The 14,061-nt window shown below is 46.3% G+C and overlaps 1 protein-coding gene across 2 annotated transcripts in view; it reads left to right on the top strand.

Annotated features, from left to right (window-relative positions):
* NUP85 (nucleoporin 85) overlaps nt 1-14,061 on the top strand; it is a 28,139-nt gene that overhangs the window by 6,909 nt on the left and 7,169 nt on the right. For both annotated transcript variants that reach the window (XM_033438461.2, XM_004275466.4), the window contains exons 4-11: nt 2,543-2,613; nt 3,149-3,192; nt 4,323-4,392; nt 5,563-5,684; nt 9,053-9,187; nt 9,292-9,414; nt 9,625-9,756; nt 10,005-10,111. In XM_033438461.2, coding sequence (XP_033294352.1) covers nt 2,543-2,613; nt 3,149-3,192; nt 4,323-4,392; nt 5,563-5,684; nt 9,053-9,187; nt 9,292-9,414; nt 9,625-9,756; nt 10,005-10,111 — 804 coding nt within the window. The remainder of the gene's footprint in view (nt 1-2,542; nt 2,614-3,148; nt 3,193-4,322; nt 4,393-5,562; nt 5,685-9,052; nt 9,188-9,291; nt 9,415-9,624; nt 9,757-10,004; nt 10,112-14,061) is intronic.

Consider the following 14,061-nt stretch of genomic DNA (forward strand, 5'->3'; position numbering starts at 1 on the left):
GAAATCTATTATGACTCCAAGGAAAAAATATGTCAGAAGTCCTGTAATTCCTGGAAGGCAGGGACCCCGTCTTATTTATGTGGGCCCTCTGTTCCCAGATCTCCTCGTGCATCTATTCAGTAGGTGCTCTAAAATGTTTGCTGAATTAATAAATTAGTAAATATCCTACTGATGGTGGGATGATAGCTTCTATTTTGTGCATGAGGGTCAGCATATTACCTTGTTTCTTGGCTGGGTGAGTTATTTATTTGGGCCTGAATCTTGACAGTGAAAGGGGGTAAGGAGTAGTGAGGATTAGGTGAGACAGTGTGTGCAAGTTGCTTCACCTCCTGCTGCCCCCATTGTAGCTTCTGTTCATCTTTATTTTTTGATTTTTTTTTTGTGGTACGCGGGCCTCTCACTGTTGTGGCCTCTCCCGTTGGCGGAGCACAGGCTCCGGACGCGCAGGCTCAGCGGCCATGGCTCACGGGCCCAGCCGCTTCGTGGGATGTGGGATCTTCCCGGACTGGGGCACGAACCCATGTCCCCTGCATCAGCAGGCGGACTCTCAACCACTGCGCCACCAGGGAAGCCCTTCTATTCATCTTTAAATGGAGCCAGAAAAAAAAAAAAAAAAATAAGGATGAAAATAAATGGAGCCAGTAGGTGGCCTTTAGGTTTCTTCATTTAGAACTAATGTTTCTTGCTAAGGATGTGCATATTGGTAACTAATAGCCAATTGCTTTCTGTTTGTTTTGTTCTATTTCCTTTGTGTGTGTGTGTGTGTTTAGAGCATGATTTAGACTTCTTTTTAAAAAATTTTTAATTTATTTATTATTTATTTTTGGCTGCGTTGGGTCTTTGTTGCTGTGCGCGGGCTTTCTCTAGTTGCGGCGAGCGGGGGCTACTCTTTGTTGTGGTGCAGTGGCTTCTCTTGTTGCGGACCATGGGCTCTAGGCGTGTGGGCTTCAGCAGTTGTGGCGTGTGGGCTCAGTAGTTGTGGCTCGCGGCCTCCAGAGTGCAGGCTTAGTAGTTGTGGCGCACAGGCTTAGGAGCTCCGTGGCATGTGGGATCTTCCCGGACCAGGGCTCGAACCCGTGTCCCCTGCATTGGCAGGCGGATTCTTAACCACTTTGCCACCAGGGAAACCCCATGATTTAGGCTTCTTTTGCATCGTTTCCAAAAGAAAGACCCAGACTGATAGACCTGTGAGGTCTCTCCTATCTCAAACAGCCTATGGTGATGATGGAGAGATGACCTTGTTGCCACCTGCTTAGTTGTAGAACCCTTTCTACCAAATTTTTTTTAAATTAATTTTTATTGGAGTATAGTTGCTTTACAATCTGCTATTTCCTTTTTGAAGAACTCTATTTTGAACTAATTTTAAACTTATAGAAAAGGTACAAAGATAGTAGATTTCTGTACATCCCTTACCAAGCTTCTCTAATGTTAATATCTTACATAACCACATTACTGGTATTTAAACCAGGAAACTTAAACATTGATGCAGTATGGGGCTTCCCTGGTGGCACAGTGGTTAAGAATCTGCCTGCCAATGCAAGGGACACAGGTTTGAGCCCTGGTCCAGGAGGATCCTACATGCCGTGGAGCAACTAGGCCTGTGCACCACAACTACTGAGCCCACGTGCCACAACTACTGAAGCCTGCGCGCCTAGAGCCTGTGCTCCACAACAAGAGAAGCCCCGACAATGAGAAGCCCTCGCACCGCAACAAAGAGTAGCCCTTGCTCGCCACAATTAGAGAAAGCCTGCGCACAGCAGTGAAGACCCAACACAGTCAAAAATAAAATTAATTTAATTTTTTAAAAAATTGATGCAGTATGATTAAGTGAAGACCTTATTTGAATTTCACTAGGTTTTCCACTAATGTCCTTTTTTCTCTTCTGCAGCCAAATGAGATTGCATTTAGTTTTTTTCTCCCTCATCTCTTTCATGACCTTGACACTTTTGAAAAATATTGACCAATTGTCTTGGAGACCGTCCCTCAAAACTGTCCTGGGTTTGTCTGGTGCTTTCTCTTGATTGGACAGAGGTTATGCATTTTTAGCAAGAATACCACAGAAGTGGTGTGATATGTCCTTCTCAGTACATCGTATCACGAGGTTCATGACGCTGAGGCCTTCTTATGTTGTTGTTGACCTTGATTGCGTGGTTAATGTGGTTTCTGTACTGTAAAGTTACCATCTTTCCCTGTGTAACTAATGAGTATTTGGGGGAGAAACCTTGCGACTATGCAAATCCCATTTCTCCTCAAATTTCAGCCACTAATTTTAGGGTCCGTCAGTGGGTCTCATTTGCAGCAATTAATATCAGTGTGGACTCAAGCATATTTATTTTAGTCAATGGGTTATGTGGTGTTTTACTTATTTTGTCGCTCAAGTTGTTTCAGCTTTGGTCATTAGGAGCTCCTTCAAGTTGGCTCCTGTCTTTCAGCAACTTATCTTTTTTTTTTTTTATACTTTCTATCTTCACAAGATGTTCCTTACTTTCTATCACCACAAACTGTTCCAGGTTCGTCTTTTATGTCATTTCATTGTTTTTAGGTTGGTTCGAGTGAGTAAAAACTACCGATCAGTCATAAGAGCATGCCTGGAGGAAATGCACCAGCTTGCAAGTAAGGACTTTGTTTGTATGTGATAATAGTTGAAGGATTTATCTGGCTATAAATATGACAAGTTAAAATCTGATTGACATTCCAGTTCAAAACTCCTACTTTCCCATCTTACATAATCCTTAATTTTTTGGCAATTGTCTTGAGTACGTTTTTCAAATTAGAACATATTATGTTGATACATATGAGGCTGAAGGGCCAAATTCAAGATCTTCGATAATCACATTCCCAGTTCTTTGACCTTGGTGATTTAAAGTCATAATAACCACGAGAGCCATGTGACTCCTAGATGCTGGGTAGAGTCTTATATAACATGGTGGTGTCTACATTTGCTGTATTGTAGTTGAAAGAGCCATTTGTAATGTGAAGGCCTTGGTTTAAGATCATTCATCTACAACAGAGCTATGAAGCCTTTTTCAAAAAATCTATAGTGAAAATGGATGGTCTTAGAAGGCACAAGCCACAGTACTTATATGTGAAGCTATAACAGTAAGACTAAAGTTTTAGTGCTCACTTAAAATGTCTTGTGTTTTGTTAGTTGCTGGTAAAGATCCAGCCAGTGACCGCCAGTTTAGCATCCAGGTAAGGGGTTTTTGTTGTACTGGTACCTCCTTTATGTCCAGCTACATCCTCAGCACCCACCTGCAGTGGCATTGCAATCACTGGTTTTGCAGAAGTCTCTCTTTCCAGGTAGATAGGCAACTCCTTGGGGTGGTAAGAATCATCTTGAACTTGCCAGTGCCCCCTTCAAGGCCTCGCACATTGGAACACAAGGATGTGCTTGGTAAATACTTGTATTAGTTTTCAACTCTTACGGGAAATATAAATCCTAACCACATTGTGTCACCTGAGATAGTGAGCTAAGCTTTTGGAATCCCTGGTTAGTCTCATAAACTGAACTCAGCTAATGAACCCAACATTTTTAAGCTGCCCGTTGTTTAACTTTAGTTGGAAGATGACTTAAAGAATTCTCTTTCTTTGGCTAGAATTTTGATATTGTTCAAACTCAGTAGTGAATAGGGACTGGTGCATTATCTCTGTCATCAAAACATTTATTTTTCCTTATGGTTAAGGTATTCTGTGATTTTGCACAGAAGAATGATGGGGGAGGGAATACTGCATATTCCTAAGGGCAGGGTCCAGACCTGATTTATTTTGGTGTCTTATATTGGGTTTGTGGGTTTTTTTTGGCCACGGCACATGGGATCTTGGTTTCCAGACCTGCGCCCCCTGCGTTGGAAGTGCGCAGTCTTAACCACTGGATCTCCAGGGAAGTCCCGGGTTTGCTTTTTAGTAGACTGTTTCCTAAGTGTCAGTCCCTTGAATACCAACTTGACAATTTTTGCTGTATCTATATATTGTAATATTATTTAGTGAATATTTTTCTAGAAATCATCTCTCCCTTTACACTAAAAGCCTCTTCCTAAACCATAATATTCATCAAGATCATGGGTGTAATGAGCTAGTTATATTTTTCTAATGCACGTTAAACTAAAACCACAACCATTAAAATAGAAAATATTAATCTGTGTCCCACCCCCTAAAATTCTCTCACTGGCTGCCTTGTGGGAAGCCCTGCCATAGGAATAGTCAGTAGATGTTGAGTTAATAAGTGACCATGAGGTGTTTCAAGCTATCCTTTGTTTCTTTGCTTTAAGGAAAAAACCTCAGGAATGTTTTCAGTCAAAACTTTGTCTCCATTTCTTCCTTAGGTCTCCAGTCTGTCAGCAATGGAGCTCATTTGGAACCTTTGTGAGATTCTTTTTATTGAAGTAGCCCCAGGTGAGCACAGAATCATCTTGTCACAGCATCAAAGGTGTCCCCCTGCCCTTTTCTATGTTGTGATGAGTGTTTTGTTGCCTAGAATGCTCTTTTCGTTGCTTTTCATCAACGTAACCATCAGAAAGTATTACATGATACCCAAAGAAGCCTGCTGTTTCGTCAGATACTGCAAAAAGAATCAGACAGTCTTCTGAAAATCTAAACTCTTAGGCAGGTGACCCCTGAAAAATACCAAGAAAACAATATTAAACTAGCGTGCGAAAGGGGTGGTCGATATTTATATCATGGACTGGTCAAGCTTAAGAAAGTTTTAGGAGAAGCTAGGGGAGGGGCGTGGCACAGGTTCTTCCTTAGCCTCTGAAGGAACCAACCCTTCCAACACATTAGTCTCAGACTTTTAGCCTCCTGAAATGTGAGACAATACATTTCTGTTGTTTAAAATTTTAAAAAGGAAAAAGGTTTTACGGATATGAAGAGGAATTAGGTGGTAGGCGGCAAAGTCACTTTGACAATTCTTTCACTAGTGATTGGGGCAGGGGCAACCCTACAAGTTAATGGTCCACTCCGAATTATTCTGTTGATCTTGAATTAAATTGTGGTCAGTACGGTATCCTGGCTTGAGTGGGCTCTCTGTGGAGGTGCTACAGGCTTTTTTGCGTTCTTTTATGGTTTATGTTTACTGTTATTTATAAACGTGTATTGATAGTCTCTTTGCAGTCATAGCTTTTTATTCATACTCCTGCTAAAGCACGGAGCAACTTGTACTTAAAATTAGTTGTTTATGTGCCCGCCTCCTCCAGTAGATTTTGAGGGCTGTCGCTATGTTTTTATCATTGTTGCATACCTGGCACCAGTCCCTATATGGCCATGACTTACATAGCCAGTGAGTATTGCATAGTTCTGAAGAATCTGAGGGGTGGTGGGGTGGTGAGGTCTGGGTCTCATGTCCAACCCTTCCCAGGAGTCAGTGAAAGGTGGAGCTGCCTGGCCAGAGGAAGCATTCCATAAAAGTCCATTTGCTAGCTCAGCCCTTTATTCAGGACCACATGTGTGCTCACTTAAGAGGGATAAAACACTTCCTACATAGTCAGCTCGTGTGTCCTACGTTGTCTGTACTTTGGGAAAGTGGAATTTATTGCTTTTGTGTGTGACGAGAGTTTTTCCTTCCAGCCGGCCCTCTTCTCCTTCACCTCCTTGACTGGGTCCAACTGCATGTGTGTGAGGTGGACAGTTTGTCGGCAGATGTTCTGGGCAGTGAGAATCCAAGCAAACACGAGAAATTCTGGAACTTGGTAAGATCCTCATGCAGGCTGGGCCTCCCTGCCTTCCACCTTATATTCTGTTTTCCCTGTGCTCACAGGCAGGCCTGAGGGTTTGCCTGCTGACCCTGTGTGCACTTGGTTCTTTGAGTCTGCAATTACGGAGACGTGCTTAGGTCTTTTTTCTTCCCTGCTCCGTGGAGAGGTTTTGTTTTTTTTCCTTTTTAATGAATTTATTTATTTAATTAATTTATTTTTGGCTGTGTTGGGTCTTTGTTGCTGTGCCTGGGCTTTCTCTAGTTGCGGTGAGCAGGGGCTACTCTTCGTTGCGGTGCGTGGGCTTCTCATTGCGGTGGCTTCTCTTGTTGCGGAGCATGGGCTCTAGATGCGTGGGCTTCGTTGCTCCGCGGCATGTGGGATCTTCCCGGGCCAGGGCTCGAACCCATGTCCCCTGCATTGGCAGGCGGATTCTTAACCACTGCAGCACCAGGGAAGCTCTGTGGGAGAGTTTTGAACTAAGTTATCATGTAAGAAAAATAATGCTTTGTAGACTTTGCAGTGAGAAGGGAATTTTGATTTCTTTGTGGATCTAAGGGTTAGAAAGCATGAAGATAATACAAAACCAATGGATAGCTGCTGGGGTAGGGGTTTGATATAAATGAGCATGAGAGTTGTTTTGAGGTGATAGAAATGTTCTAATAACTGGATTATGGTGATGGTGCACAACTTTGGGAACTCACTAAAATTCATCGAATTATACACTTAAACAGGTGAATATTTATACTGTATAAATTGTAACTCAGTAAAGCTATTAAAAACAAAGACCTTGGGACTTCCCTGGTGGTGCAGTGGCTAAGACTCGGTGCTACCAACGCAAGGGGCCTGGGTTTGATCCCTGGTCAGGGAACTAGGTCCCACACGTGTGCCGCAACTAAAGATTCTGAATGCCACAACTAAAGAGCCTGTATTGCCATAACGAAGATCCTGCGTGCTGCAACTCAGACCTGGCACAGCCTAAATAAATAAATAAATATTTAAAAAACAAAAACAAAACAAAGACATTGATGATCCCAGAGTCACTTTGGATTATCACTTTGAAAGTCAGCCTGTGTGTATGTATTCTCTTTCTGTGAGAGCAGTACTTTCCCAGTCACCTCTACCGACCTGTGATGCAATTGGGAGGGAGCAGGGAGGAGGTTGCTGGTTGACTTGAATAATGGAGACTTATAAAATCTGAAATTCAAGTAAGGAGTTGTCACCTTCGAGGCTGTTCCTGGGCCTTTTGGTGCCAGGAGATCTGTGCAGGTAATGGGGAGAGACTTTGCTCAGAAATCATTGGGCCTAGATTTTGAGTCTCTGATTCATTCACTGAGTATTTATTGAGTGCTACTGTTTGCAGGCACTGCAGAAACAACCATGAGCAAAGAGGGCAATGATTCCTGCCCTTACGGAGCTTACATCCTGGGTGAGGAGACAGGAGATAAATACAGAAACAAGTCGAACATGTAGCATGTGTAAAAGTGAAGTGCTGTGGAGAGAAATAAAGCAAGGGAGGGGAATCGGGAGTGCTAGAGTAGGGGTGTCAAGGAAGGCCTCCCTTGTGGGGTGACATGTGAGCAGAGACCTGAAGAAGGCGAGGAGGGGTAAGGGCTTTAGCTTTTAGAGAGGCAGCGTAGCTGAGTGGTAAGAACATGGCCTGTGGTGCCAAACTGCCCGGGTTAGCATCCCAGCTCTGCCTCTTACCAGCTGTGAGCTCTTGAATGAGCTACTTAACAGCCTTTAGTTCCCTCCTCTGTACCATGGAGATAATAACAACACCTACCCCACATGGCTGCTATGATTAAATTCGTTGAAGGGCATAAATGTATGAGCTAGTTGATGGGCAAGGTTAGAGCTCCCATTTTACTCCTGAGTCAGATGGGGTGACGGGGACCTTGGAGAGTCAGGCGAAGGAGCACTGTGATCTAACTTACGTTTTCAAAGGGTCCTCTGGCCACACTGCTGAGAGCAGAGCAAAGGCAGAGCAGAGAGACCAGTTTGGAGGCTGAGGTCCTAAACCAGGCAGAGGTGGCAACTTGGACAAGGGTAGGAGCTGAGCGCAGGAGATGGTGAGAAGTGACTTGATTCTGGGTACAATTTAAAGATACAGTGGTAGGATTTGCTAATGGATTGGATGTGTAAGAAATAGAAGAATGTGGGTTGGTGAGTTGGAGGTGCCCGGGTGTTTACTGTCAGGCATGTTAAACAAGATGCCTAGGAGAGCCAAGTGGAGACATTGACTGGCAGTAGGATATACACGTCTGGAATTCAGAGAAGGAAGTCCAGGCTAGAGAGAGGAATTGGGGACTTGTCAGGTTATATATCCTTGGCTTTTCTGAGCGTGGCTTAATGGAAGAACTTTTACTGTGTATGTTTTACGTATATACTTGCATGTATATAATGTTGATTCTCATTATTCATGATAGTTATGGTCTATAAAGTTGCCTGGAACCCTGAGCTCTCGATTACTGAGCCATCGCTCTTTGTAGGGGAATTACAGGGTTCTTTCGAGCCTCTGGTCACAACATTTTTGTCCGCTGATCAATTTATAATCTTGTGTATGTTTGTGTTTCAAGACACCTTATTTAATATGTATTATTGATTTATTAAAATTGAACTCATGGCCAGCAGCACTATAATCCTTGCCTGAATGAACACGTATATCTAACACGTATGTTCTCTTTCCTTATCTGACACATACATTCTCTGTATGGCATGTCATAGCCTCCTTTGCAGTTAGGAATCGGGCAGCACTTCAGCACAACGCTTGGGGGCCCAACAGAAAGCACAAAAATGCAAAAAATGTGGCACTAATCGCCAGAAAGACACTAATTTAGTGTAAGAGCTGGTACCAGAATGTAGAGTGCCGCCTCGTTCAGCCTCAGCTGGGAATGTGCACATCAGGTGACTCAAATTTTTTGCCCCTCTGCACATGTCCACAGATGATGGTGAAAGCACCTCGGATATTGACTTTGGGGTTACAAATAAGTTTTAGCAGGTAGGCATATTCACAAATATGGAATCTGAATAGAAAGGATCAACTGTATTTATACTGAGCGTTTGTATATATACGTATATGTATTTGAACTGAAACGTTTATGAGCCAATACTTTATTTGATGCACTCTGGTATTTTTTATTTTCTATTTTATTTATTTTTTAAAAGTTGGTCATAACCTGCAATGGGTTACAACGTGCAGTTTGAAAAGCATGGTATAGGTTAAAACTGGGAGATTGGATGAATTGGATTACCTCTGGAGGGAGGGAACCATCACGTTTCTCCAAGGCTAGGAAGCCAGTGTGGGCTAAGGGGAGTGGCTTCCGAGCCTCCGTGAATGCTTGTGTTCTTGGGTACCCTCCCAGGTGACCGTCTTGGTGCTGCAGGGCCGGCTGGATGAGGCCCGACAGATGCTCTCCAAGGAAGCCAACACCAGCCCCACCTCTGCAGGCATGTGCCGAATCCTTGGGGACCTGATGCGGACCATGCCTGTTCTCAGCGTATGTGCGAGTAGCCCTGCTCTTCTGGGTCGTGGAGGTGGGTTCATTCAATGAGTGTAAGGGGTTTGTGCGGTGATGGCATCTCTCTGCGTCTCTTCCGGTAGCCTGGTAACACTCAGACACTAACGGAGCTGGAGCTGAAGTGGCAGCACTGGCACGAGGGATGTGAGCGGCACCTCCAGGACGGCACGTTCGCCTCCAGTCCTCACCTCGAGTCTCTCTGCAAGGTCTGTGGGAAGCAAGTCCAGGCCAGGGTCCAAGTTGGCTTCCCCCGGGGGCTGTGGCATCCAGTGCAGCAACGACATGTCCTCCTGAGACAGGGCTGTTCATTGGCTCTGAGGGAAGGAGAGAGCTTTCCAACCAGATGCTCCAGTCGAGGTCAGGAGCATTATCGGGAAGTCACCCCCAGACCTAAGGGAAAGCATCTCTCTTCTCAGATCATGCTGGGAGATGAAGCTGCGCTGTTGGAGCAGAAGGAGCTTCTGAGTAACTGGTATCATTTCCTAGTGACCCGGCTCCTGTACTCTCACCCCACAGTAAAACCCATGGACCTGCACTTCTATGCCCAGGTGAGTCTGAGCTCCGTGGGGTGGGGGTGGGGAGTAGGGCTCCTGGGGGCTCTGCTCCCTGCTGGGTCGTTTTCACCGTGTGGCCTCATTGAGTTGAACCTCCCTGGAGAACAGGCAGGACCTTTCCTCTGGCCCCTTCTTGAAGGACCCCATCACCCTGCTCCAGTGTTCCCTATGCAGCAGCGCTGCCTGCCCCCCTGGGTCTCTGCTTCCATCTGGCTACTGAATGGGTCACCACCTTTCCACAGTCCAGCCTTGACCTGTTTCTGGGAGGTGAGAGCAGCCCAGAACCCCTGGACAACATTTTGATGGCAGCCTTCGAGTTTGACATCCACCAAGTGATCAAGGAGTGCAGGTAGGACCTGCTGCACCATCACCATTCTAACCCTCTTAGGTGTGCAGTTCAGTTAAGTGCATTCACAGTGTTGTGCAGCCAGCACTGCCATCCTTTTCTAGGATGTCCTGTTCCTTCTTGTTGGTGTCTTAACCTTCTTGCCACATTAGGTAGACAGTGGCTTCTCTCTGGACAAGCTTGGGGGCCTTCCTGAGGCTGGAGGGCTAACGTGTCTATAACAGTTTGCATTTCAGGGATGTTTACTTAAAATAAGGTTGCAGGAAATTACTTTGATATTTAAAATCCGGAAACAGCCAGCAGACTTATTTCTTGGAACCTGATGGACATGCAGCCACCTTAAGGGACTTCTCAACAGTCTCACTCTGGTGAGCCAAGAGCCACCACACCGTTGGGCTCCCGGCTGGGTCTGTTCAGAGCAGGGATTCTGTATCAGCCCTCTCCCCAGACCTTTCCCCGAACCTTCAGCAAGGCAGGAAAGGGAATGTGAAACTGAATCCAAGGTAAAGCTTTCCAGAAATTCCCATGTGTAGTAAGTCAGAAAGAATGTACCCTCTCTTCTTGTCCAGCCCAGAAAAGTAGGTGTTGCACCAAAGACTTGGAGAAGGGAGAAGGTTGGGAACTGGAGCAGATGGCCTTGCTCACGTATCGGATTCACCGACTTCGACTGGATCTTTGTTAGTAGATCTGGGCGGTGGGAAGGTCTTACCCCCTACCTTACTCTTGCTGTTTGGCCGAAAGCAAGCCAGGGCTTCAGGAAAATGACGTTAGATTTGGAGAAAGGAAAAGGGGCTTTGTGTCAGTATTTTTTGCACAAACCTGTGAAATAGGGACTTTAGTGGAGCTGGAAGATGACTTACAGAACTCAGCTGATGGTGGCTGGCGGCCAGCGTGGCATCTGCATGGAGGGTTAGTGAGAGTAACTCGCAGAGGCGCTCGCGCATCGTTATTTGGCTTTGTCAGGGACTCTGCCTATAATTTGAAGTAATAGGCATTCCTGAATATGTTGTCTAAACAGCAGTGGGTTATTTCTTCCAGGGCTTCCTTCATAAGCCACATCTGGATTTTTAAGATCAAAACAGATTTGAACAGAGCAAGGAGGAGGGACAATAAAAAGGGAAAATACCTTGTTCTTTTCAGTGGCAGTAGAAGGAAAAGATAAGGACATGCCAATGAAGAGGAGTGGCTTTTATGAACGCCACAGAAAACGGCATCACTCTTATGCCAGTTGAGGAAGGGTAAGGCTTGCAGCCCCTCAGTCTGGGTGTCTCTTGCTCCGGCAAGCAGGAAAGGATCTGAGGTATTTCTGTTAGCTGTGAATCTAGGAGTTTGGGTTTTTCTGATCGGGAAGCTACTTCCTACCCTATTCTGAAAGAGGCACTGAAAAGCAAATCCCGGGACCTCATCCACGAATTGGAAGAAGGGCTGAAGTACCTTCAGAGAGAGTAGCACAGTTTTAGACATAATGCCCTCTTGGATGGGGAAGGATTGGATCTGGGGTCTCGTGAACACCTGCTTTCTCACGTGTTGTACCAGTCAGGCCCAAGCTCGATTCCCAGGGAAGAGGGGTGTGTCTGTCTGGGGTTGGGCCAGTGGGCTGGTGGTATAGGAAAGCCTTGCTGCTTTGGGTGTGATGTCAGCTGGGTTCCTGACTACCCTGTGAAAGGGGAATGAGGGGAATCCTTTCTCAAGGCGCTAGAAGGGAGCTTTCTGTAGGGGCACCTGATTACCCCCATGTCAACTATGCCAGGCCCTAAGGGGCAGAGAGGGATCCTGAAGCAGAGCATAGAGGCCCTTGGAGGCCACAGTTCATCAGCCCCTGCTGAAGGGCCACGTGTTTGCCTGTTATCCCCACAGCTGAAAGGAGACGTTGGGAATCCTTCAAGGGTTCGTTTCTTCCCCTCTGGTTTGCAGCTGCTAGTTCTTGCTGTCCAGCAAAAGGAAAACAGGAACTGGTACACACTCCACAGGGAGCTAGGCAAGATGGCATCTTCCTGGTGCTCTTAAAGTCCTCCAGAAGTATCGAACTAAAAGGAAATAGGTCTTCCTTCAAAAACTAAGAAGAGATCCAGTTTAATGTTTGCCTAATCTAGAATCTTCTTGTCAGACCTTTGGCCCAGCCCATTACCTTGGCTTCAGGGTAGAGCGGTGTGTACAGACCCTTACGCTCTATTCATAGAAGAAGGTCCACAGCCACCAGATCTTGGCTGGTCAGAGGCAGTGGTTGCTGCAGAGCCACCAGAAAAGCAGGACATGGGGTTGGCATGAGGGGGTGACAGCAGCCCCAGTGCAGGGCAAACAGTCCATTGGAGGGTTACAGTTGTTAACCCAGGGTAGGGGCTTCACTATAGGCCTTCGCGGGTCTTCCCGGCTCCAGAGTTCTCCCTTTTCCAGCAGAGGCCACCCCAGAGCAGCTAATTTAAGTCTTCCCTGAACATCTTTGAACAGTGAGCTTGTTCACTTGTTCCATTTAGAGCCTGCATTCAGAATTCTCCATTTTATATGTGTGTGAACATCCAAAACCTGTGTTGTTCAGACATGCACAAGACCCTGGTGTCCGTTTTCATTTAGCACTTCTTCCAGTCTCAGTCACTCAAGCCTTTTCATTAGTTCTTGGCCTCAGTGGTCGTTTACCAAAGTCCATACTGTTTACTGAGTTCTTAAGCACTAACCAGTCTATTGGTAAGTCCTATTAGCTCAACTTGAAAACATATCTTGGGGCTCCCCTGGTGGCACAGTGGTTAAGAATCCGCCTGCCAATGCAGGGGACACAGGTTCAAGCCCTGGTCCGGGAAGATCCCACATGCCGTGGAGCAACTAAGCCCATGCGCCTCTGCCTGCGCTCTAGAGCCCGCAAGCCACAACTACCAAGCCCACGTGCCACGACTACTGAAGCCCGCGCACCTAGAGTCTGTGCTCTGCAACAAGAGAAGCCACCGCAATGAGAAGCTGGCACCGCAACGAGGAGTAGCCCCCGCTCGCCACAACTAGAGAAAGCCCGCGCGCAGCAACGAACACCCAACGCAGCCAAAAATAAATAAATAAATAAGTAAATACATTTTTTTTTTAGAAAAACAGCCATATATCTCACAACCAGCTACTTCTTGCTCCCTCCACAGCCACTGGCATGGCCCAGCACCATCACTGTTACCCTGAACTGTTTTTTTTTTTAAATAAATTTATTTATGTATTTATTTTTGGCTGCATTGGGTCTTCGTTGCTGTGCGCGGGCTTCCTCTATATGTGGCGAGCGGGGGCTACTCTTGGTTGTGGTGCAGTGGCTTCTCGTTGTGGAGCACAGGCTTCAGTAGTTGTGGCACGCGGGCTCTAGTTGTGGCTCGCGGGCTCAGTAGTTGTGGATCGTGGGCTCTAGAGCGCAGGCTCACTCGTTGTGGCGCACGGGCCTAGTTGTTCCGCGGCATGTGGGATCTTCCCAGGCCAGGGATTGAACCCGTGTAGCCTGCATTGGCAGATGGATTCCTAACCACTGTGCCACTGGGGAAGCCCTTCCCTGAACTGTTAACAGGTGGCCCCTTGCTGGCTTCCCACTATCACCTGTCTCTGTATTGTCCATTATCACAGAAGAGCCTAAGTAATCTTTTAAAACTTAAACCATGGGCTTCCCTGGTGGCGCAGTGGTTGAGAGTCCGCCTGCTGATGCAGGGGACGTGGGTTCGTGCCCCGGTCCGGGAAGATCCCATGTGCTGCGGAGCGGCTGGGCCCGTGAGCCACGGCCGCTGAGCCTGCGCGTCCGGAGCCTGTGCTCCACAACGGGAGAGGCCACAACAGTGAGAGGCCCGCGTACTGCAAAAAAAAAAAAAAAAAAAAAACTTAAACCACGTCATTCTCCTGTTTACTGTCCCAGTGGTTTCTCATCACAAGGCCCTAAGTGAGCTGGCCTCCACCTGCCTTGAAGTTTGAGTCACACGGGCTTCATTCTGAAGTGGGAACGA

This window comes from Orcinus orca, chromosome 19, assembly GCF_937001465.1.
Source record: "Orcinus orca chromosome 19, mOrcOrc1.1, whole genome shotgun sequence".
Classification (NCBI taxonomy): domain Eukaryota; kingdom Metazoa; phylum Chordata; class Mammalia; order Artiodactyla; family Delphinidae; genus Orcinus; species Orcinus orca.